Below are 24,747 nucleotides of genomic sequence, written 5' to 3'. Positions count from 1 at the left end.
CCTGCGCATCAAATCTGCACAGAATACTGTACGTGTGAATAGACCCAAAAGGGGTATTCCATGAAATATCTTTTTTAAATAATTGCTCAGGCTGATTGTAGCAGCAGCAGAGCGAGGAAGATGAATGTAAGGTTTTTTGGGGATTTTTAGCACCAGCCTGAACATATTCATATAAAAAAAATTACTCGTAGAAGTACCACTTTAGGAGTCCGGGTTAGTTTAAAATAGAAAAAGAACCATACAATACTCACCTATTCCATCAACTGCCACTTCTGTTCTGACAGTGCCTAGTTCCCCATTATCAATGCTTTCTGATGCACGTTAATGCTGTGGCTGTCCATTTTCACCGGGAGGCCCTATTCTCCGCTCCGGGCTGGCCCCCGACTAGTGACGTTGCCTTGACGACGGCGCACAGGGACGTTCATGCGCAGGGACGTCTGCTGCGCACGGACGTCCCTGTGCGTCGTCCTCAAAGCAACGTCACTAGGCCGAGTCCGGCCCGGAGCGGAGAAGAGGGCCTCCCGGTGAAAATGGACAGCCCGGAATGACTAACCCTGCCCACCAGACGGTCCCTGCAGCATAGATGGACCGGACCAGCTCACCCTTCCTTCCCACCGAGGGGAGGTGAGTAGAAAACTAAAGGGGGGGTCTGGATAATGACGAAGGCCGCAGTGGTCTTCAACCTGCGGACCTCCAGATGTTTCAGAACTACAACTCCCAGTATGCCCGGACAGCCGACGGCTGTCCGGGCATGCTGGGAGTTGTAGTTTTGCAACATCTGGAGGTCCGCAGGTTGAAGACCACTGAGAAGGGATTGATAGGCGGAGAGTTCACTCGAGTATAAGCCGAGAGGGGGCGTTTTCAGCATGAAAAATTGTGCTGAAAAACTAGGCTTATACTCGAGTATATACGGTATTTGTGAGAGAAATATGGATGCATAAATATGTATATGATCAGAATTAGGTACAGAATAACATGAAAAAATGTTATTTTATTTTTAAATGAACATGACAGATACTCTTTAAGTGACTGCAACAGACCTGCAGCAAGATGGTGGCAGCAGCACTGAGGATTTCATTTGTAGAGTAAAGTGCATACTAAACTCTAAAGGTCTTCACCCCTGAGTTCCAAGATGTTCACTTCTACTGATCCAAAATAAAAAATCCAATAACACATCTGTATGCCATACTTACCCTTCATTACAATAGTATGTTACCTCAGCACCGAATAAGAAATTAGATGCCTCAAAATATCCATTTTCTATATCACCAGGATTTCCACATGATTTCTCTGTAAATAAGAAGCCATAAATAACATTATGTATTTTTGCTAGTATATAAATATAGTATCAGTAATATAATGTGATATGCATGAGGTCAAATGTGCTGTCAAAATGTTTATAGAAGATATTTGTGTGTTTCTTGCAATGCAAATGCGGGAGAGTGGCAACCCTCAATGGCTGTGCACACCTCTCTGTTCATAGGAGGGTAACATCTAGGGAGTTAAAGGGGTACTCCAGTGGAAAACTTTTTTTTTTTTAATTGACTGGTGCCAGAAAGTTAAACAGATTTGTAAAATACTTCTATTTAAAAATCTTTATCCTTCCAGTACTCATCAGCTCCTGTATGCTACAGAGGAAGTTGTATTTCTTTCTGGAATTCTTTTCAGTCTGACCACAGTGTTCTCTGTTGACACCTCTGTCCATGTCAGGAACTGTCCAGAGCAGGAGAAAACCTTTCCTGCTCTGAACAGTTCCTCATACGGACAGAGGTGTCCGCAGAGAGCAATGTGGTTAGCCTGAAAAGAACTCCTGAAAGAAATACAACTTCATGTGGGGCATACAGCAGCTGATAAGTACTGGAAGGATTAAGATTTTTAAATAAAAGCTATTCTATTTAACTTTGTGGTAACAGTTGATTTTAAAAAATGTGTTTTCCACTGGATTACTCCTTTAAGGATCAGAGCCTTTGATCATGCAAGAGACACAGACAGCTAAAAAGATATGGGCAACCTACCTCAGCACTTCAGGATGGCACACATGATTGTGACCCTAAGTCTCTGCATTGAGAAATTAAACTGTGGCATCAGAGGGGGCACTATGAAGAGTATATGGGCTCAGAAGGAGATGTTGGATAGTTACCCTCAGCACAATGGCCACATTGGGACATAATAAATGCTTCACAGCATTTGTGTAACTGATACATATTCATCCATTTGAATTGTTTTTAATGCTATTTTTTATTTTAAATGATTGTAGTAATCTATATGCAGCTCATGAGTGCTGTGTGATGTCACCCATTGGAGGATCTATGAAAAGCAATGTGGGAACAACAGAAATATAGTCATGGCCGTAAATGTTTTTTTTCTAGAAATGAAGTATTTCTCACAGAAAAGGATTGCAGTAACACATGTTTGTTATTCACATGTTTATTCCCTTTGTGTGTATTGGATATAAACCAAAAAAGGTAGGAAAAAAAGCAAATTGGAAATAATGTCACACCAAACTCCAAAGATGGGCTGGACAAACATATTGACACCCTTTCAAAATTGTGGAAAAATAAGATTGTTTCAAGCATGTGATGCTCCTTTGATGCTCCTTTAAACTCACCTGGGGCAAGTAACAGGTGTGGGCAATATAAAAATCATACCTGAAAACAGATAAAAAGGAGAGAAGTTCACTACATTTTTGCATTGTGTGTCTGTGTGTGCCACACTAAGCATGGACAACTGAAAAAGAAGAAGATAACTGTCTGAGGAATTGAATCAAAATTGTGGAAAAATATTAACAATCTCAAGGTTACAAGTCCACCTTCAGAGATCTAGATTTGCCTTTGTCCACAGTGTGCAACAGTATCAAGAAGTTTGCAACCCATCGCGCTGTAGCAAATCTCCCTGAGGGTGGACGGAAGAGAAAAATTGATGAAAGGTGTTGATGCAGAATAGTCCGGATGGTGGATAAGCAGCCCCAAACAAGTTCCAAAGATATTCAAGCTGTCCTGCAGGCTCAGGGAGCATCAGTGTCAGCACTAACTATCCGTCGACATGAAACGCTATGGCAGGAGATCCAGGAGGACCCCACTACTGACAAAGAGACATAAAAAAGCAAGACTAAATTTTGCCAAAATCATTCTGGGAAAACATCTTGTGGACAGATGAGACCAAGATAGAGCTTTTTGGTAAAGCACATCATTCTACTGTTTACCAAATATGGATTGAGGCCTACAAAGGAAAGAACACAGTACCTACAGTGAAATATGGTGGAGGGTCAATGATGTTTTGGGGTTGTCTTGCTGCCTCTGGCACTGGGTGCCTTGAATGTGTGCAAGGCATCATGAAATCTGAGGATTAACATTCAATTTTGGGTCGCACTGTACAGCCCAGTGTCAGAAAGCTGGGTTTGCGTCTGAGATCTTGGGTCTTCCAGCAGGACAATAACCCCAAACATACATCAAAAAGCTAAAACAAAGATTAACCACACCTCAAGAATACTACCCTAGGGTACACAATGAATAATTATTTGAGACATAAAGTTTTGAAAAAAAGTGCAGATTTTATTAAAACAATAAAAACCTAAATGGTTAAAAATATCAGAGAAATGTCAATGTTATCTTAAACTGTCATTGGGCCCTAATGACAGATTTAGAAAATATGAATATATGTATAGCAACCACCTAATATAGAATAATCTATAGATGTAAAAAAACAAATGCAATTTTTCAACGATATATAATGATCCGGAGTCGACTATTAGTCCGGCACCTATGATGAATAAAAAAGGGCTGATAGTCCGGCACTTGTAATGGAAAAGGCAAAGTCACTTGATGGACTGATGTATAGGTGTATAAAAAGCTGCCCACAGTTGTTAGACAAATGCAAAGTTCAACCTCACCCTGGCTGCTGGTCCCGTACTGCGACGGGCCGATAGATGAAATTCTTGTGTTGGCTGCAGCAATCCTGGCATGAGAGCCTGGATGGATATGGGCTCCGGCAGGAGACTCTCTCGGGAACGGTCCGTGGTATCGGCAAATACCTGGATGTGTATCGGACCTTCGCTGGAGAGATCGTGGCTGGGTTCTGGTAGTGCAGGCAGCAGGTTGGTAATGCGCTCAGTAGGAGAGGATGTTTGATGAATGCAGCAAGTGGTGCACAAAGTACTGGTCCGGCTTCAGTCTAGGTGGTGCGTGCAAATTGTGCTCTGTTCAGATTAGATATCAGCCTAGACGCGTTTTAGGGTGCACAATTTGCACGCACCACCTAGACTGAAGCCGGACCAGTACTTTGTGCACCACTTGCTGCATTCATCAAACATCCTCTCCTACTGAGCGCATTACCAACCTGCTGCCTGCACTACCAGAACCCAGCCACAATCTCTCCAGCGAAGGTCCGATACACATCCAGGTATTTGCCGATACCACGGACCGTTCCCGAGAGAGTCTCCTGCCGGAGCCCATATCCATCCAGGCTCTCACGCCGGGATTGCTGCAGCCAACACAAGAATTTCATCTATCGGCCCGTCGCAGTACGGGACCAGCAGCCAGGGTGAGGTTGAACTTTGCATTTGTCTAACAACTGTGGGCAGCTTTTTATACACCTATACATCAGTCCATCAAGTGACTTTGCCTTTTCCATTACAAGTGCCGGACTATCAGCCCTTTTTTATTCATCATAGGTGCCGGACTAATAGTCGACTCCGGATCATTATATATCGTTGAAAAATTGCATTTGTTTTTTTACATCTATAGATTATTCTATATTAGGTGGTTGCTATACATATATTCATATTTTCTAAATCTGTCATTAGGGCCCAATGACAGTTTAAGATAACATTGACATTGCTCTGATATTTTTAACCATTTTGGTTTTTATTGTTTTAATAAAATCTGCACTTTTTTTCAAAACTTTATGTCTCAAACAATTATTCACTGTGTACCCTAGGGTAGTATTCTTGAGGTGTGGTTAATCTTTGTTTTAGTTTTTACCCATTTGGATTGGTGGGGATCAATCCTTTAACCACAATAACCTCGAATACCTGGTTGTGAGCTGCACACATTTTTCTTATATACATCAAAAAGCACCCAGAAGTGGATGGCAACAAAGCGCTGGAGAGTTCTGAAGTGGCCAGCAATGAGTCCAGATGTATATCCCATTGAGCACCTGTGGAGAGATCTTAAAATTGCTGTTGGGAAAAGGAGCTCTTCCAATAAGAGAGACCTGGAGCAGTTTGCAAAGGAAGAGTGGTCCAACATTCCGGCTGAGAGGTGTAAGAATCTTATTGATGGTTATAGGAAGCGACTGATTTCAGTTATTTTTTCCAAAGGGTGTGCAACCAAATATTAATTTAAGGGTGCCAATAATTTTGTCCAGCCCATTTTTGGAGTTTGATGTGACATTATGTCCAATTTTCTTTTTTTTTCCTCCCTTTTTTGGTTTAGCTCCAATACACACAAAGAGAATAAACATGTGTATAGCAAAACATGTGTTACTGCAATCCTTTTCTGTGAGAAATACTTCATTTTCTTGAAAAATTTCAGGGGTGCCAACATTTACGGCCATGACTATATAACTGGAGGGCTGAAAAGATGAAAGCAGAAAATAAAAAATACAACATTATATTATAATTAATACTTTTATTTTATTATTTGTATGTTTTGCGTCTTTAATACTATAGTATGTAAAACATGACACTTAGAAAATGCTATGTTTGCATTTTCACTTTATATTCACTTATGTAAATTAGATAATTGGGGGAGATTTATTAATATTGGTGTGGATGAACCCTTTTTTTACACAATATTTTTGGGTTGTCTAAAGGTGTACTGGGATTTTCTTGCTTGTTTCTTGGGACTTTGTTCAACTTTTTAGTGATTAGAGACTGATTTTTTATTGGATGTTCCATCAGTAGAGACTTTTAGGCTAGGTTGAAAATTAGGCTTGGAAATTCCTGTGCAGCAGAATCTGATTGCTGTCAAATATTCTTACCACCGATTTCGAGGGTGCCTGGCTAGGACCAGACAGACATTGTTGTCAATGGGATTTGCTGCACAGTCCACAGTACGGAATTTAAGCTGTAGAGCTGTTATCTGGTGGCACACATACATGAAAGTTCTAAGACTTCTGCCCCATAAAATGTGATACAGGCACTACACGATAGAAACCCCTTGATAAATAACACGAAACATATGTCGAGGCTGTTGGAGACACACTTGCAATATGGGTAAGCTACTTGTCTAGTTGTGTATTTGTGCTAAATTAGATAGATACCTTTAGTACTTGTGGACCTAAGGGGGCTGAGTGGTGTATTTACCCCGTTAAAGGGGATATTCTGAGTATTGATATGTTATGAAACATCATAACATTTCCTGCACTTTGTATGTGACAGAAGCTTACACCATTAGAAGATAAAATATATCTGTTTAATGATTGCATGATTTATATTTTGCCCCACATTTTGTGGATTCTCTGTGGATATACATTGTTTAGCATGTTAAGTCATTGGAAATAGGGGTCAGGGCTGCCATTAGAGATTTTGGCGCCCCTTACACAGCTCAATACCTGGGCCCCCTTTGGCCTGCCCTGACACTGCCACCTTAGGGCAGTACCTACTTCTAGACTGTTACGCCGAGCGCTCCGGGTCCCCGCTCCTCCCCGGAGCGCTCGCAACATCCTCGCTACGGCAGCGCCCCGGTCAGATCCACTGACCGGGTGCGCTGCGATACCGCCCCCAGCCGGGATGCGATTCGCGATGCGGGTGGCGCCCGCTCGCGATGCGCACCCCGGCTTCCGTACCTGACTCGCTCTCCCTCGGTCCTGTCCCGGCGCGCGCGGCCCCGCTCCCTAGGGCGCGCGTGCGCCGGGTCTCTGCGATTTAAAGGGCCACTGCGCCACTGATTGGCGCAGTGGTTCCAATTAGTGTCTTCACCTGTGCACTCCCTATGTATACCTCACTTCCCCTGCACTCCCTCGCCGGATCTTGTTGCCCTTGTGCCTAGTGAAAGCGTTCCCTTGTGTGTTCCTAGCCTGTGTTCCAGACCTCCTGCCGTTGCCCCTGACTACGATCCTTGCTGCCTGCCCCGACCTTCTGCTACGTCCGACCTTGCTTTTGTCTACTCCCTTGTACCGCGCCTATCTTCAGCAGTCAGAGAGGTTGAGCCGTTGCTAGTGGATACGACCTGGATACTACCGCCGCAGCAAGACCATCCCGCTTTGCGGCGGGCTCTGGTGAACACCAGTAGTAACTTAGAACCGGTCCACTAGCACGGTCCACGCCAATCCCTCTCTGGCACAGAGGATCCACCTCCTGCCAGCCGGCATCGTGACAGTAGATCCGGCCATGGATCCCGCTGAAGTACCTCTGCCAGTTGTCGCCGACCTCACCACGGTGGTCGCCCAGCAGTCACAACAGATAGCGCAACAAGGCCACCAGCTGTCTCAACTGACCGTGATGCTACAGCAGCTACTACCACAGCTTCAGCAATCATCTCCTCCGCCAGCTCCTGCACCTCCTCCGCAGCGAGTGGCCGCTTCAGGCCTACGACTATCCTTGCCGGATAAATTTGATGGGGACTCTAAGTTTTGCCGTGGCTTTCTTTCACAATGTTCCCTGCACTTGGAGATGATGTCGGACCAGTTTCCTACTGAAAGGTCTAAGGTGGCTTTCGTAGTCAGCCTTCTGTCTGGAAAAGCTCTGTCATGGGCCACACCGCTCTGGGACCGCAACGACCCCGTCACTGCCTCTGTACACTCCTTCTTCTCGGAAATTCGTAGTGTCTTTGAGGAACCTGCCCGAGCCTCTTCTGCTGAGACTGCCCTGCTGAACCTGGTCCAGGGTAATTCTTCCGTTGGCGAGTACGCCATACAATTCCGTACTCTTGCTTCTGAACTATCCTGGAATAATGAGGCCCTCTGCGCGACCTTTAAAAAAGGCCTATCCAGCAACATTAAAGATGTTCTGGCCGCACGAGAAATTCCTGCTAATCTACATGAACTCATTCATCTTGCCACTCGCATTGACATGCGTTTTTCCGAAAGGCGTCAGGAGCTCCGCCAGGATATGGACTTTGTTCGCACGAGGCGTTTTTTCTCCCCGGCTCCTCTCTCCTCTGGTCCTCTGCAATCCGTTCCTGTGCCTCCCGCCGTGGAGGCTATGCAAGTTGACCGGTCTCGCCTGACACCTCAAGAGAGGACACGACGCCGCATGGAGAATCTCTGCCTGTACTGTGCCGGTACCGAACACTTCCTGAAGGATTGTCCTATCCGTCCTCCCCGCCTGGAAAGACGCACGCTGACTCCGCACAAAGGTGAGACAGTCCTTGATGTCAACTCTGCTTCTCCACGTCTTACTGTGCCTGTGCGGATATCTGCATCTACCTTCTCCTTCTCTACTATGGCCTTCTTGGATTCCGGATCTGCAGGAAACTTTATTTTGGCCTCTCTCATCAACAGGTTCAACATCCCGGTAACCAGTCTCGCCAGACCCCTCTACATCAATTGTGTTAACAATGAAAGATTGGATTGTACCATACGTTACCGCACGGAGCCTCTCCTAATGTGCATCGGACCTCATCATGAAAAAATTGAGTTTTTGGTCCTCCCCAATTGCACTTCCGAAATTCTCCTTGGACTACCGTGGCTTCAACGCCATTCCCCAACCCTGGATTGGTCCACAGGGGAGATCAAGAGTTGGGGTACCTCTTGTTTCAAGGACTGCCTTAAACCGGTTCCCAGTACTCCCTGCCGTGACCCTGTGGTTCCCCCTGTAACCGGTCTCCCTAAGGCCTATATGGACTATGCTGACGTATTTTGCAAGAAACAAGCTGAGACTCTACCTCCTCACAGGCCTTATGACTGTCCTATTGACCTCCTCCCGGGCACTACTCCACCCCGGGGCAGAATTTATCCTCTGTCCGCCCCAGAGACTCTTGCTATGTCTGAGTACATCCAGGAAAATTTAAAAAAGGGGTTTATCCGCAAATCCTCCTCTCCTGCCGGAGCTGGATTTTTCTTTGTGTCCAAAAAAGATGGCTCCCTACGTCCTTGCATTGACTACCGCGGACTTAATAAAATCACGGTAAAGAACCGCTACCCTCTACCTCTTATCTCTGAACTCTTTGATCGCCTCCAAGGTGCCCACATCTTTACCAAACTGGACTTAAGAGGTGCTTATAATCTCATCCGCATCAGGGAGGGGGACGAATGGAAAACGGCATTTAACACTAGAGATGGACACTTTGAGTATCTGGTCATGCCCTTTGGCCTGTGCAACGCCCCTGCCGTCTTCCAAGACTTTGTTAATGAAATTTTTCGTGATCTCTTATATTCCTGTGTTGTTGTGTATCTGGACGATATTCTGATTTTTTCCGCCAACCTAGAAGAACACCGCCAGCATGTCCGCATGGTTCTTCAGAGACTTCGAGACAATCAACTTTATGCCAAAATGGAGAAATGTCTGTTTGAATGTCAATCTCTTCCTTTCCTAGGATACTTGGTCTCTGGCCAGGGACTACAAATGGACCCAGACAAACTCTCTGCCATCTTAGATTGGCCACGCCCCTCCGGACTCCGTGCTATCCAACGTTTTTTGGGGTTCGCCGATTATTACAGACAATTTATTCCACATTTTTCCACCATTGTGGCTCGTATCGTGGCTCTAAGCAAGAAGAATGCCAATCCTAAGTCATGGCCTCCTCAAGCGGAAGACGCCTTTAAACGGCTCAAGTCTGCCTTTTCTTCTGCTCCCGTGCTCTCCAGACCTGACCCATCTAAACCCTTCCTATTGGAGGTTGATGCCTCCTCAGTAGGAGCTGGAGCGGTTCTTCTACAAAAAAATTCTTCTGGGCATGCTGTTACTTGTGGGTTTTTTTCTAGGACCTTCTCTCCGGCGGAGAGGAACTACTCCATCGGGGATCGAGAGCTACTGGCCATTAAATTAGCACTTGAGGAATGGAGGCATCTGCTGGAGGGATCAAAATTTCCAGTTATTATTTACACCGATCACAAGAATCTCTCCTATCTCCAGTCTGCCCAACGGCTGAACCCTCGCCAGGCCAGGTGGTCTCTGTTCTTTGCCCGGTTTAATTTTGAAATTCACTTTCGCCCTGCCGATAAGAACATTAGGGCCGATGCTCTCTCTCGTTCCTCGGATGCCTCGGAATTAGAGCTCTCTCCGCAACACATCATTCCTCCTAACTGCCTGATCTCCACTTCTCCAGCCTCCATTAGGCAAACTCCTCCAGGGAAGACCTTTGTCTCTCCACGCCAACGCCTCGGAATCCTCAAATGGGGTCACTCCTCCCATCTCGCAGGCCATGCGGGCATCAAGAAATCCTTGCAACTCATCTCTCGTTTCTATTGGTGGCCGACTCTGGAAACGGATGTTGTTGATTTTGTGCGGGCCTGCACTGTCTGTGCCCGGGATAAGACTCCTCGCCAGAAGCCTGCTGGTCTTCTTCAACCTCTGCCTGTCCCCGAACAGCCTTGGTCTCTGATTGGTATGGACTTTATTACAGACTTACCCCCATCCCGTGGCAACACTGTTGTTTGGGTGGTCGTTGATCGATTTTCCAAGATGGCACATTTTATTCCTCTTCCTGGTCTTCCTTCAGCGCCTCAGTTGGCAAAACAATTTTTTGTACACATTTTTCGTCTTCACGGGTTGCCCACGCAGATCGTCTCGGATAGAGGCGTCCAATTCGTGTCAAAATTCTGGAGGGCTCTCTGTAAACAACTCAAGATTAAATTAAACTTTTCTTCTGCTTATCATCCTCAATCCAATGGGCAAGTAGAAAGAATTAACCAGGTCCTGGGTGATTATTTACGGCATTTTGTTTCCTCCCGCCAGGATGACTGGGCAGATCTTCTTCCATGGGCCGAATTCTCGTACAACTTCAGAGTCTCTGAATCTTCTTCCAAATCCCCATTTTTCGTGGTGTACGGCCGTCACCCTCTCCCCCCCCTCCCTACTCCCTTGCCCTCTGGTTTGCCCGCTGTGGATGAAATAACTCGTGATCTTTCCACCATATGGAAAGAGACCCAAAATTCTCTCTTACAGGCTTCATCACGCATGAAGAAGTTTGCTGATAAGAAAAGAAGAGCTCCCCCCATTTTTTCTCCCGGAGACAAGGTATGGCTCTCCGCTAAATATGTCCGCTTCCGTGTTCCCAGCTACAAATTGGGACCACGCTATCTTGGTCCTTTCAAAATCTTGTGCCAAATTAATCCTGTCTCTTACAAACTTCTTCTTCCTCCTTCTCTTCGTATTCCTAATGCCTTTCATGTCTCTCTTCTCAAACCACTCATCATCAACCGTTTCTCTCCCAAACTTATTTCTCCTACTCCTGTCTCCGGTTCTTCAGACATCTTCTCCGTAAAGGAGATACTGGCCTCCAAAAAGGTCAGAGGAAAAACTTTTTTTTTAGTGGACTGGGAGGGCTGTGGTCCTGAAGAGAGATCCTGGGAACCTGAGGACAATATCCTAGATAAAAGTCTGGTCCTCAGGTTCTCAGGCTCTAAGAAGAGGGGGAGACCCAAGGGGGGGGGGGTACTGTTACGCCGAGCGCTCCGGGTCCCCGCTCCTCCCCGGAGCGCTCGCAACATCCTCGCTACGGCAGCGCCCCGGTCAGATCCACTGACCGGGTGCGCTGCGATACCGCCCCCAGCCGGGATGCGATTCGCGATGCGGGTGGCGCCCGCTCGCGATGCGCACCCCGGCTTCCGTACCTGACTCGCTCTCCCTCGGTCCTGTCCCGGCGCGCGCTGCCCCGCTCCCTAGGGCGCGCGCGCGCTGGGTCTCTGCGATTTAAAGGGCCACTGCGCCACTGATTGGCGCAGTGGTTCCAATTAGTGTCTTCACCTGTGCACTCCCTATGTATACCTCACTTCCCCTGCACTCCCTCGCCGGATCTTGTTGCCCTTGTGCCTAGTGAAAGCGTTCCCTTGTGTGTTCCTAGCCTGTGTTCCAGACCTCCTGCTGTTGACCCTGACTACGATCCTTGCTGCCTGCCCCGACCTTCTGCTACGTCCGACCTTGCTTTTGTCTACTCCCTTGTACCGCGCCTATCTTCAGCAGTCAGAGAGGTTGAGCCGTTGCTAGTGGATAAGACCTGGTTACTACCGCCACAGCAAGACCATCCCGCTTTGCGGCGGGCTCTGGTGAACACCAGTAGTAACTTAGAACCGGTCCACTAGCACGGTCCACGCCAATCCCTCTCTGGCACAGAGGATCCACCTCCTGCCAGCCGGCATCGTGACATAGACTCCCACCCCTAGGACCCATTCCTAATTTTTTTTCTACAAAGAAAGTCAAAAAGTAAGGGTAAATTGGGCATCCTTGTAATCATATAGACCTACAGACTTTAGATAACATGTCCTTTTTACTGGAAAGTGCACTACATAGAAATGGCCCCCTAGAAGTTGCAAAGTGGTTTGTTTTATGTTTAATTTAATTTTGCCACACAAATTTTTTTGGGGGGTTTTACCATATATTTGATAGTAAAATGGCCTACCCAAAGTATATGGGGGCAAGTTGCAAATTGTTATAGGCCCCTCTTTGCTGCTAATAGTAGCCCCCATATAGTTTTAGGCCTCAGCCCCCAAGCATCAGGCCCCAGCTGCCTGTCACACCCATTCCATATACTTTTCCCCCGGCCCTCAGACCACTAATCATATATATTTTCTTTTTTACTAAAGTAACCTCAGCATGCTGGGTATTCTCAGACAGGTACGCTCTCCTACTCTACAGTCCACATGCCACAGCAGACCGCAGCTCCACTACAAGCAATGCTACTGAGGTGGTGACAAGGCGTGCTTATGATAGCACAGCGGATGTCCCTGTGCACGGCACTTTCGTTATGCTACCTTCAGGCACCCACTGCTGTTTTCAAGTGGCAGCAGCAGCTGGCCCCAGGGAGGTATGAGTGACTGCCAATCCAAGCATGACAGTTAGACTGACTGACTGTAGAGAGTGCAGGCAATGAGTCAGTCAGTGTATAGTGGTGGCCCCGTTGCTATCGGTTTACTGGGGTACCGTTCATACCCCTCTGACGACAGCCCTGATAGTGATATCTAAGACCATGGACATTTATTAAATATGCCTCAGACACCCCTGATGATGTGACTGGTGTCACGAAACATGTAGGGGAAGCAGGTTATTATAGTTTTAATAACAACAGCATCCTCACCCACGTGGCCCTGTAGCACTGCAGGCACAGGGCTCCAAAATTGAGTAGGGAGTCCACTTATACTAATAAGAGTGAGCTTAAGCTGTTGGGTTTTTAACCTAGTTTTTCTTTTATCACCAGAATGCACATTTTAAAATATAATCAAATAAAAGTTAAGTTTTAAGGGAGGGTGCACTATAAAGGGGTTTTGTACCCCCACCTGGAAGTAATTCTAGGTGTGGGTTTGGTTGTTTTCGTATATTATTACCCCAGTGCTATCTCCTGGGCAATGTTGAGAAATATTAATCCATAAACCAGTCAATCCACAGAGTTTGGAGAATAGATTTAATATTTAAATTGAAATTGAATATTGGAGACATCAGAGGTCAGAAGAGATGAATAGCCTTTAGCTACAGAGTTTGTAACTAGAGATGAGTGAACTTACAGTAAATTTGATTCGTCACGAACTTCTCCGCTCGGCAGTTGATGTCTCATCCTGCGTAAATTAGTTCAGCTTTCAGGTGCTCCGGTGGGCTGGAAAAGGTGGATACATTCCTAGGAGAGACTCTCCTAGTACTGTATCCACCTTTTCCAGCCCACCGGAACACCTGAAAGCTGAACTAATTTACGCAGGATAAGTCATCAACTGCTGAGCGGAGAAGTTCGTGACGAATCAAATTTACTGTAAATGCTCATCTCTATTTGTAACCATACCACATACAAACAGACAAATTTGTCTTAATATGTCTATATTGGATGGAGAACATAGAAAATGGCATTAGAGGGAAACTTCACTGGCCAGGGCATTGTTTTAAGAAGACTGTACTGATCCCCGATGCCTATGTAAATAAAAATTCTCTTATATTTTAAACTAAAAGTTCTTTGATATTTTTTTTTTTCATTCCTATGTGGAAAAAAAAAAAACTAGTACTCTGCTTCCTCTTGGACTACAACTACTAAGTGTTGCCAAGTGTTGTGTGGCCTGTGTGCCCCACCTGCATCCATTGGATCCCCTATTGCATTCTTCATTTGAGTTCTCCATTGCATTTAGGTTAGAATCACAAAATTTGCATTTAGCTGTTTAATTTTGCCACATTACACTCATCTTTCACATCTCCTGAGTGGGTCATGTGGGCCAAGAAATTTGGTCGTCTGGAAATCTGGAATTGGGATTGTAAGTGCAAGCATATTTTTAGAGTATCATTTTTGGAATCAAATCACTTTCACGTAGTATCTGCTTTCATTGTTGTGAACCATATACTGGTCCAATAATCAGCAAAATGGCCTCTTGTGTAGTCATGACTACTATTGTAGTTATGGGGCTCTACAGAGTTGAGCATCTGTTTCTGAAAACATATTATCATATAAAAGTGTGTATAATAAAAACAATCTAATCCTTGTTAAACAGTACATGGAAAGTTCGCTGCATATCGTGCACACCCAAAGCATGTATTAATCATCAATTAAACTTTATTATGGAAACCACATGTAAACAAGGGAAATTAAAAACAATTAATAGGGCTCAATATAGAGCCTAACGCAACCACTAGGGGAGGGGCCATGAACCCCCTACCCCAACCCTGCCCTGAATGTGATAAGACTATGTATCTGTTACTCCACAATCAATAAATTAAACCATATATAATGATGTGAATAATCAGATGGAAAAACATGCTATTAAATGTTATATATAAATAGTAAATAACCAATAAATAAGCAAACCACAGACGGAGGAGCAACTTTGTCCCTGCCCGGCTGCTATTTCCATCATTGCTCCTCCGTCTGTGGTTTGCTTATTTATTGGTTATTTACTATTTATATATATAATTTAATAGCATGTTTTTCCATCTGATTATTCATATCATTATATATGGTTTAATTTATTGATTGTGGAGCAACAGATACATAGTCTTATCCCATTCAGGGCAGGGTTCGGGTAGGGGGTTCATGGCCCCTCCCCTAGGGGTTACGTTAGGCTCTATATTGAGCCCTTTTAATTGTTTTTAAATGTGTTTCCCTTGTTTACATGTGGTTTCCATAATAAAGTTTAATTGATGATTAATACATGCTTTGGGTGTGCACTATATGCAGCAAACTTTTCTTGTTTGTATGGTATAGCCTCAATTTGCTGTGAGTAGCACCCCTGCAAATTGAATTATTATATGGGTAGAGCGCCTCTCCTTTCTTTTGTAACAGTACATGGATGCAAAGCTAATTTTTCTTAATGTTTACCTGTGCAAAATTTCTCATGTCTTGTCCACCTGGAATTGCCCATACAAGTAACAGTGTTTTTAGTTCCCAGAATGCGCATAAAGCCAGGTTGGCAACTGTATTGTACAGTATCCCCAGTTTGAAATGTTTTCTGATTGGTAAATTCTTCTTTTAATAATCCATGTGAGATTGATGGAGGTGACACACAATCACCTAAATAAAAAGGGAAAAAGGAAAAATATACTGTGCAGAAGTGTTTTAGTGTTTATTAGATGATTGCACCTGCAATAGTTGTCATTTCAAGCATGGATCTTTAAGACAGGTGCAAATGTTTTACTGTATACTGATATTTTACACCCACTTATAGATTATACAACTTCTTCACCTAGATTAATTATATAATTATTCAGATAAAGGCTGCATTAACAAAATGTAGTTTTAATGATGTTTTTAAAACCAAAATAACATTTCCAAAATGTTTATTTTATACTAAATCTTATACCTAATTCGTTGAGACTTACTCCTGGTAAATAAAATAAAAAATTGGAGCTTAGGGCACTGCTTAAAGGGGTATTCCAGGAAAAAACTTTATATATATATATATATATATATATATATTTATATATATATATATATATATATATATATTGTTACGCCGAGCGCTCCGGGTTCCCGCTCCTCCCCGGAGCGCTCGCTTCACCTCCTCCGCTGCAGCGCTCCGGTCACGTCCTCTGACCCGGGGCGCTGCGATCCTGCTGCTAGCCGGGATGCGATTCGCGATGCGGGTAGCGCCCGCTCGCGATGCGCACCCCGGCTCTCCTACCTGACTCGCTCCCCGTCTGTTCTGTCCCGGCGCGCGCGGCCCCGCTCCCTAGGGCGCGCGCGCGCCGGGTCTCTGCGATTTAAAGGGCCACTGCGCCGCTGATTGGCGCAGTGGTTCCAATTAGAGTTATCACCTGTGCACTCCCTATATTACCTCACTTCCCTTGCACTCCCTTGCCGGATCTTGTTGCCTTAGTGCCAGTGAAAGCGTTCCTTGTGTGTCCCTTGCCAGTGTTTCCAGACCTTCTGCCGTTGCCCTTGACTACGATCCTTGCTGCCTGCCCCGACCTTCTGCTACGTCCGACCTTGCTTCTGCCTACTCCCTTGTACCGCGCCTATCTTCAGCAGCCAGAGAGGTGAGCCGTTGCTAGTGGATACGACCTGGTCACTACCGCCGCAGCAAGACCATCCCGCTTTGCGGCGGGCTCTGGTGAAAACCAGTAGTGGCTTAGAACCGGTCCACTAGCACGGTCCACGCCAATCCCTCTCTGGCACAGAGGGTCCACTACCTGCCAGCCGGCATCGTGACAGTAGATCCGGCCATGGATCCCGCTGAAGTTCCTCTGCCAGTTGTCGCTGACCTCACCACGGTGGTCGCCCAGCAGTCACAACAGATTGCGCAACAAGGCCAACAGCTGTCTCAACTGACCGTTTTGCTACAACAGTTGCTACCACAGCTTCAGCAGTCATCTCCTCCGCCAGCTCCTGCACCTCCTCCGCAGCGAGTGGCCGCTCCTGGGATACGCTTATCCTTGCCGGATAAGTTTGATGGGGACTCTAAGTTTTGCCGTGGCTTCCTTTCCCAATGTTCCCTGCATCTGGAGATGATGTCGGACCTGTTTCCCACTGAAAGGTCTAAGGTGGCTTTCGTAGTCAGTCTTCTGTCCGGAAAAGCCCTGTCATGGGCCACACCGCTCTGGGACCGCAATGACCCCGTCACTGCCTCTGTACACTCCTTCTTCTCGGAAATCCGAAGTGTCTTTGAGGAACCTGCCCGAGCCTCTTCTGCTGAGACTGCCCTGTTGAACCTGGTCCAGGGTAATTCTTCCGTTGGCGAGTATGCCGTACAATTCCGTACACTTGCTTCAGAATTGTCCTGGAATAATGAGGCCCTCTGCGCGACCTTCAAAAAAGGCCTATCCAGCAACATTAAAGATGTTCTGGCCGCACGAGAAATTCCTGCTAATCTACATGAACTTATTCACCTAGCCACTCGCATTGACATGCGTTTTTCTGAAAGGCGTCAGGAACTCCGCCAAGATATGGACTCTGTTCGCACGAGGCGTTTCGTCTCCTCGGCTCCTCTCTCCTCTGGTCCCCTGCAATCTGTTCCTGTGCCTCCCGCCGTGGAGGCTATGCAGGTCGACCGGTCTCGCCTGACACCTCAAGAGAGGACACGACGCCGTATGGAGAACCTCTGCCTGTACTGTGCTAGTACCGAACACTTCCTGAGGGATTGTCCTATCCGTCCTCCCCGCCTGGAAAGACGTACGCTGACTCCGCACAAGGGTGAGACAGTCCTTGATGTCTACTCTGCTTCTCCACGTCTTACTGTGCCTGTGCGGATGTCTGCTTCTGCCTTCTCCTTCTCTACAGTGGCCTTCTTGGACTCTGGTTCTGCAGGAAATTTTATTTTGGCCTCTCTCGTCAACAGGTTCAACATCCCAGTGACCAGTCTCGCCAGACCCCTCTACATCAATTGTGTAAATAATGAAAGATTGGACTGTACCATACGTTTCCGCACGGAGCCCCTTCTTATGAGCATCGGATCTCATCATGAGAGGATTGAACTTTTGGTCCTCCCCAATTGCACCTCGGAGATTCTCCTTGGACTTCCCTGGCTTCAACTTCATTCCCCAACCCTGGATTGGTCCACTGGGGAGATCAAGAGTTGGGGGTCCTCTTGTTCCAAGAACTGTCTAAAACCGGTTCCCAGTAACCCTTGCCGTAACTCTGTGGTTCCTCCAGTAACCGGTCTCCCTAAGGCCTATATGGACTTCGCGGATGTTTTCTGCAAAAAACAAGCTGAGACTCTACCTCCTCACAGGCCTTATGATTGCCCTATCGACCTCCTCCCGGGTACTACTCCACCCCGGGGCAGAATTTATCCTCTCTCTGCCCCAGAGACTCTTGCCATGTCCGAATACGTCCAGGAGAATCTAAAAAGGGGCTTTATCCGTAAATCCTCCTCTCCTGCCGGAGCCGGATTTTTCTTTGTCTCCAAAAAAGATGGCTCCCTACGTCCTTGCATTGACTACCGCGGTCTTAATAAAATCACGGTTAAGAACCGCTACCCCTTACCCCTCATCTCTGAACTCTTTGATCGCCTCCAAGGTGCCCACATCTTCACTAAATTGGACTTAAGAGGCGCCTATAACCTCATCCGCATCAGAGAGGGGGACGAGTGGAAAACGGCATTTAACACCAGAGATGGACACTTTGAGTATCTGGTCATGCCCTTTGGACTGTGCAATGCCCCTGCCGTCTTCCAAGACTTTGTCAATGAAATTTTTCGTGATTTATTATACTCCTGTGTTGTGGTATATCTGGACGATATCCTAATTTTTTCTGCCAATCTAGAGGAACACCGCCGGCATGTCCGTATGGTTCTTCAGAGACTTCGTGACAACCAACTCTATGCCAAAATTGAGAAATGTCTGTTTGAATGCCAATCTCTTCCTTTTCTAGGATATTTGGTCTCTGGCCAGGGACTACAGATGGATCCAGACAAACTCTCTGCCGTCTTAAATTGGCCACGCCCCTCCGGACTCCGTGCTATCCAACGCTTTTTGGGGTTCGCCAATTATTACAGGCAATTTATTCCACATTTTTCTACCATTGTGGCTCCTATCGTGGCTTTAACCAAGAAAAATGCTGATCCCAAGTCCTGGCCTCCTCAAGCAGAAGACTCCTTTAAACAACTCAAGTCTGCCTTTTCTTCGGCTCCCGTGCTCTCCAGACCTGACCCTTCCAAACCCTTCCTATTGGAGGTTGATGCCTCCTCAGTAGGAGCTGGAGCTGTTCTTCTACAAAAAAATCCTTCCGGGCATGCTGTCACTTGTGGTTTTTTCTCTAGGACCTTCTCTCCAGCGGAGAGGAACTACTCCATCGGGGATCGAGAGCTTCTAGCCATTAAATTAGCACTTGAGGAATGGAGGCATCTGCTGGAGGGATCAAGATTTCCTGTTATTATCTACACCGACCACAAGAACCTCTCCTACCTCCAGTCTGCCCAACGGCTGAATCCTCGCCAGGCCCGGTGGTCTCTGTTCTTTGCCCGATTTAATTTTGAGATTCACTTTCGTCCTGCCGATAAGAACATTAGAGCCGATGCTCTCTCTCGTTCCTCGGATGCCTCAGAAGTTGATCTCCCTCCGCAACACATCATTCCACCTGACTGCCTGATCTCCACTTCTCCTGCCTCCATCAGACAGACCCCTCCAGGAAAGACCTTTGTTTCTCCACGCCAACGCCTCGGAATCCTCAAATGGGGTCACTCCTCCCATCTCGCAGGTCATGCGGGCATCAAGAAATCTGTGCAACTCATCTCCCGCTTCTATTGGTGGCCGACTCTGGAGACGGATGTTGGGGACTTTGTGCGAGCCTGCACTATCTGTGCCCGGGATAAGACTCCTCGCCAGAAGCCCGCTGGTTTTCTTCATCCTCTGCCTGTCCCCGAACAGCCTTGGTCTCTGATTGGTATGGATTTTATTACCGATTTACCCCCTTCCCGTGGCAACACCGTTATTTGGGTGGTCGTTGATCGATTCTCCAAAATGGCACATTTCATTCCTCTTCCTGGTCTTCCTTCTGCGCCTCAGTTGGCTAAACAATTTTTTGTACACATTTTTCGTCTTCACGGGTTGCCTACGCAGATTGTCTCGGATAGAGGGGTCCAATTCGTGTCTAAATTCTGGAGAGCTCTCTGTAAACAACTCAAGATTAAATTAAATTTTTCCTCTGCATATCATCCCCAGTCCAATGGACAAGTAGAAAGAATTAACCAGATCCTGGGTGATTATTTGCGACATTTTGTTTCCTCCCGCCAGGATGACTGGGCAGATCTCCTTCCATGGGCCGAATTCTCGTATAACTTCAGGGTCTCTGAATCTTCCTCCAAATCCCCATTTTTCGTGGTGTACGGCCGTCACCCTCTTCCCCCCCTCCCTACCCCCTTGCCCTCTGGTCTGCCCGCTGTGGATGAAATTTCTCGTGACCTTTCCATTATATGGAGAGAGACCCAAAATTCTCTCTTACAGGCTTCTTCACGCATGAAGAGGTTCGCGGATAGGAAAAGAAGAGCTTCCCCCGTTTTTTCCCCTGGAGACAAGGTATGGCTCTCCGCTAAATATGTCCGCTTCCGTGTCCCTAGCTACAAGTTGGGACCACGCTATCTTGGTCCTTTCAAAATTCTGTGTCAAATTAATCCTGTCTCTTATAAACTTCTTCTTCCTCCTTCTCTTCGTATCCCTAATGCCTTTCACGTCTCTCTTCTCAAACCACTCATCCTCAACCGTTTTTCTCCCAAATCTGTTCCTCCCACTCCTGTTTCCGGCTCCTCGGACGTCTTCTCGGTCAAGGAGATTTTGGCTGCCAAAAAGGTCAGAGGAAAAAATTTTTTTTTAGTAGACTGGGAGGGTTGTGGTCCTGAAGAGAGATCCTGGGAACCTGAGGACAACATCCTTGACAAAAGTCTGCTCCTCAGGTTCTCAGGCTCCAAGAAGAGGGGGAGACCCAAGGGGGGGGGTACTGTTACGCCGAGCGCTCCGGGTTCCCGCTCCTCCCCGGAGCGCTCGCTTCACCTCCTCCGCTGCAGCGCTCCGGTCACGTCCTCTGACCCGGGGCGCTGCGATCCTGCTGCTAGCCGGGATGCGATTCGCGATGCGGGTAGCGCCCGCTCGCGATGCGCACCCCGGCTCTCCTACCTGACTCGCTCCCCGTCTGTTCTGTCCCGGCGCGCGCGGCCCCGCTCCCTAGGGCGCGCGCGCGCCGGGTCTCTGCGATTTAAAGGGCCACTGCGCCGCTGATTGGCGCAGTGGTTCCAATTAGAGTTATCACCTGTGCACTCCCTATATTACCTCACTTCCCTTGCACTCCCTTGCCGGATCTTGTTGCCTTAGTGCCGGTGAAAGCGTTCCTTGTGTGTCCCTTGCCAGTGTTTCCAGACCTTCTGCCGTTGCCCTTGACTACGATCCTTGCTGCCTGCCCCGACCTTCTGCTACGTCCGACCTTGCTTCTGCCTACTCCCTTGTACCGCGCCTATCTTCAGCAGCCAGAGAGGTGAGCCGTTGCTAGTGGATACGACCTGGTCACTACCGCCGCAGCAAGACCATCCCGCTTTGCGGCGGGCTCTGGTGAAAACCAGTAGTGGCTTAGAACCGGTCCACTAGCACGGTCCACGCCAATCCCTCTCTGGCACAGAGGGTCCACTACCTGCCAGCCGGCATCGTGACATATATATATATATATCTCTCAACTGGATCCAGCAAATTAAACAGATTTGTAAATTATTTCTATAAAAAAATCTTAATCCTTACAATAATTATCAGCTGCTGAATTTGAGTTGTTTTTTTCTGACTGGCAACACTGCTCTCTGCTGACATCTCTGCTTGTCTCGGGAACTGCACAGAGTAGGAGAGGTTTGCTATGGGGATTTGCTTCTACTCTGGATAGTTCCCGAGACAGGTGTCATCAGAGACAGAAAAGAACAACTCAACTTCAGCAGTTTCTAAGTACTGAAAGGATTAAGATTTTTTTACAAATCTGTTTAACTTTCTGGAGCCAAACTATTGTATTTTATGTGCACATTTTCATTCATAAAAAAAATAGCATTAGTCACCTAAAATAGACTTGAGAAGCTGCTCCAACAGTGCAGTAGGGCTTCAACAGCTTAATACAGGCATTCCTTTGTTGATAATTTAGGGTCCATAATATTCATAAAAATAAATTCTTTTGTAAACTGTCCGGGACAGGCAGAGAGGTGGGGTCCACGTTCCCCTATGCTCTGGGGGCCACAATGCCTCTCTCTGACCTCCTCACGCAGCTTTCCTCTTGATTGCCCACAATGGCCCTATGAAGTTGTCCCCACATGCACCATCAATAAGAATGACATAAGTGGATAGAGCTGTTCCAGCCCAGAGAATAGCGAACCCCAGGCTCCACCTCTCTGACAGTCCTGGATGACTCCTAGATGTTTTACAACAATATTTTTTATGGATAAAACGTAACCTCAGTTATACTCAAATGTATGCTTGGTTAGGTTTGTGAAGTCCTACTGCACAGTGTGTGCAACTTAAAAAGTATGCTTTATGTGACCCATGTGACATCTTTTTGAAAAGAAGCTAGTGTGGTCCAGCGATCAGATTTTCCCCTAAAGACAGAACTCGTGCATATGTGGCGTGGGTACAAATATTAATTCGTACACATAATATTAAAGACTTACAGTAAGCTGATGTAATAAAGTGGAAGATTGAAGCCAGCATCAGCAGTGAGTTAGTAGATATCCCATGATCCATCATAATAACAGATTTATGATAATCTGATTTTGCAACTCAATCCAAATCTGTAAGAAATTAAGAAATATTTTTACATTTTCTTGTATTAGAATTCTTTTTGAACATGTAAGCATCTGTTTGCACTTTTTATTTAAGCTTTAAATGCTAATATTAAAAGTGAATATTAGAACTGGAGATGAGCGAACTTTAGAAAAATTTGATTTGGCCAATTCGAATTTTTTGAAAAAATTTTGTTCGATCCGAATTTATTTTCTGCTAATCTATATTAACCCCTTCCCGACTCTTGACATACATGTAGTGATGGGTCGGCTCCCATTCTATAACGTGGGGACACGGCACATAGCAGGTCGGGCCCGGCACCTAGTAACGACCGGGACCCATGGCTAATAGCGCGCAGCACTGACCAAAGTTGATCGCCGTGTCTAAAGTGAAAGTTACTAAGTGCCAGTTAGCTCAGGGGGCTATTCGGGACTGCCGCGGTGAAATCACGGCATCCCGAACATCTGTAGGACACGAGGAGGGTCCCCTTACCTGCCTCCTGGTGTCAGATCACCGAATGACTGCTCAGTGATCCAGGCATGAGCAGACAAGCGGCAGAATCATTGATCAAGGTTATCCTAAGGGATAACTATGCTCAATGTAGAAGATCAGTGTGTGCAATGTTATAGCCCCCTATGGGTTAAGGTTATAATATAAGGTTAATAAAGATCATTTAGCCCCTTCCCTAATAAAAGTAAGAATCACCCCTTTTTTCCCCATAAAAAAAACTGTGTAAATAAAAATAACCATATGTGGTATCGCCGCGTGCAGAAATGTCCGATTTATAAAAATATATAATTAATTAAACCGCACAGTCAATGGCGTACGCGCCAAAAAATTCCAAAGTCCAAAAGAACGTATTTTGGGTAACTTTTTATATTGTGAAAACATGAATAAAAAGTGATCAAGAAGTCATCACGGCGCAAAAAATGAGCCCTCATACCACCCCGTACGCGGAAAATTAAGAAAGTTATAGGGGTCAGAAGATGACAATTTCCTGCATGTAGTTATGATTTTTTCCAGAAGTATGACAAAATCAAACCTATATAAGTAGGGATTAATTTTAATCGCATGGACCTACATAAAGAGAAGGTGTCATTTTTACTGAAAAATGTACTGCGTAGAAACGGAAGCCCCCAAAAGTTACAAAATGCAGTTTTTTCTTAAATTTTGTTGTACAATGATTCTTTTTTCCATTTCGCCATAGATTTTTGGGTTAAATGACTGATGTCATTACAAAGTAGAATTGGTGGCGCAAAGAATAAGCCATCATATAGATTTTTAGGTGCAAAATTGAAAGAGTTATGCTTTTTTAAAGGTAAGGAGGAAAAGTGCAAAAACGGAAAAACCCCAGGTCATGAAGGGGTTAAAAATGGCTATTTCTGGACTACAGAGAGCCTCAATAGGGGTGAAGAACACTTTGCTGTGTTCTAACACGCATATGGAGTGTGCTGGGGTAGTGAAATAATACTGTTATTCAGAATGACATGCAGATTACAGGCATCACTTTTAGAATCACTGTCGCAGAGCGGCACAATGACAGAGCCTGGTGGTGGCATCAGAATGAGGAGACCATGTAGTGGCTAAATGACACAGTGTGGAGGTGTTGGCAGCATGAGGAGACCATATAGTGGCTGAACGACACAGCATGGAGGTTTTGGCAGCATGAGGAGACCATATAGTGGCTTAAAGACACAGTGTGGAGGTGTTGGCAGCATGAGGAGACCATATAGTGGCTGAATGACACAGCATGGAGGTGTTGGCAGCATGAGGAGACCATATAGTGGCTGAATGACACAGCGTGGAGGTGTTGGCAGCATGAGGAGACCATATAGTGGCTGAATGACACAGCGTGGAGGTGTTGGCAGCATGAGGAGACCATATAGTGGCTGAATGACACAGCGTGGAGGTGTTGGCAGCATGAGGAGACCATATAGTGGCTGAATGACACAGAGTGGAGGTGTTGGCAGCATGAGGAGACCATATAGTGGCTGAATGACACAGCG

At 46.1% G+C, this 24,747-nt stretch overlaps 1 protein-coding gene across 1 annotated transcript in view; it reads right to left on the bottom strand.

Annotated features, from left to right (window-relative positions):
- Positions 1-24,747, bottom strand: part of LOC130356427 (complement receptor type 1-like) — an 82,938-nt gene that overhangs the window by 41,172 nt on the left and 17,019 nt on the right. Inside the window, exons 2-4 of the mRNA XM_056557962.1 lie at positions 22,630-22,749; positions 15,387-15,578; positions 1,194-1,290 (exon numbers count right to left, since the gene is read on the bottom strand). Coding sequence (XP_056413937.1) covers positions 1,194-1,290; positions 15,387-15,578; positions 22,630-22,705 — 365 coding nt within the window. The 5' untranslated portion in view covers positions 22,706-22,749. The remainder of the gene's footprint in view (positions 1-1,193; positions 1,291-15,386; positions 15,579-22,629; positions 22,750-24,747) is intronic.

The sequence above is a fragment of the Hyla sarda genome, chromosome 2, assembly GCF_029499605.1.
Source record: "Hyla sarda isolate aHylSar1 chromosome 2, aHylSar1.hap1, whole genome shotgun sequence".
NCBI lineage: Eukaryota > Metazoa > Chordata > Amphibia > Anura > Hylidae > Hyla > Hyla sarda.
Note: the sequence above shows the minus strand (reverse complement) of the source record. Positions and strands in the feature narration are given on the sequence as shown.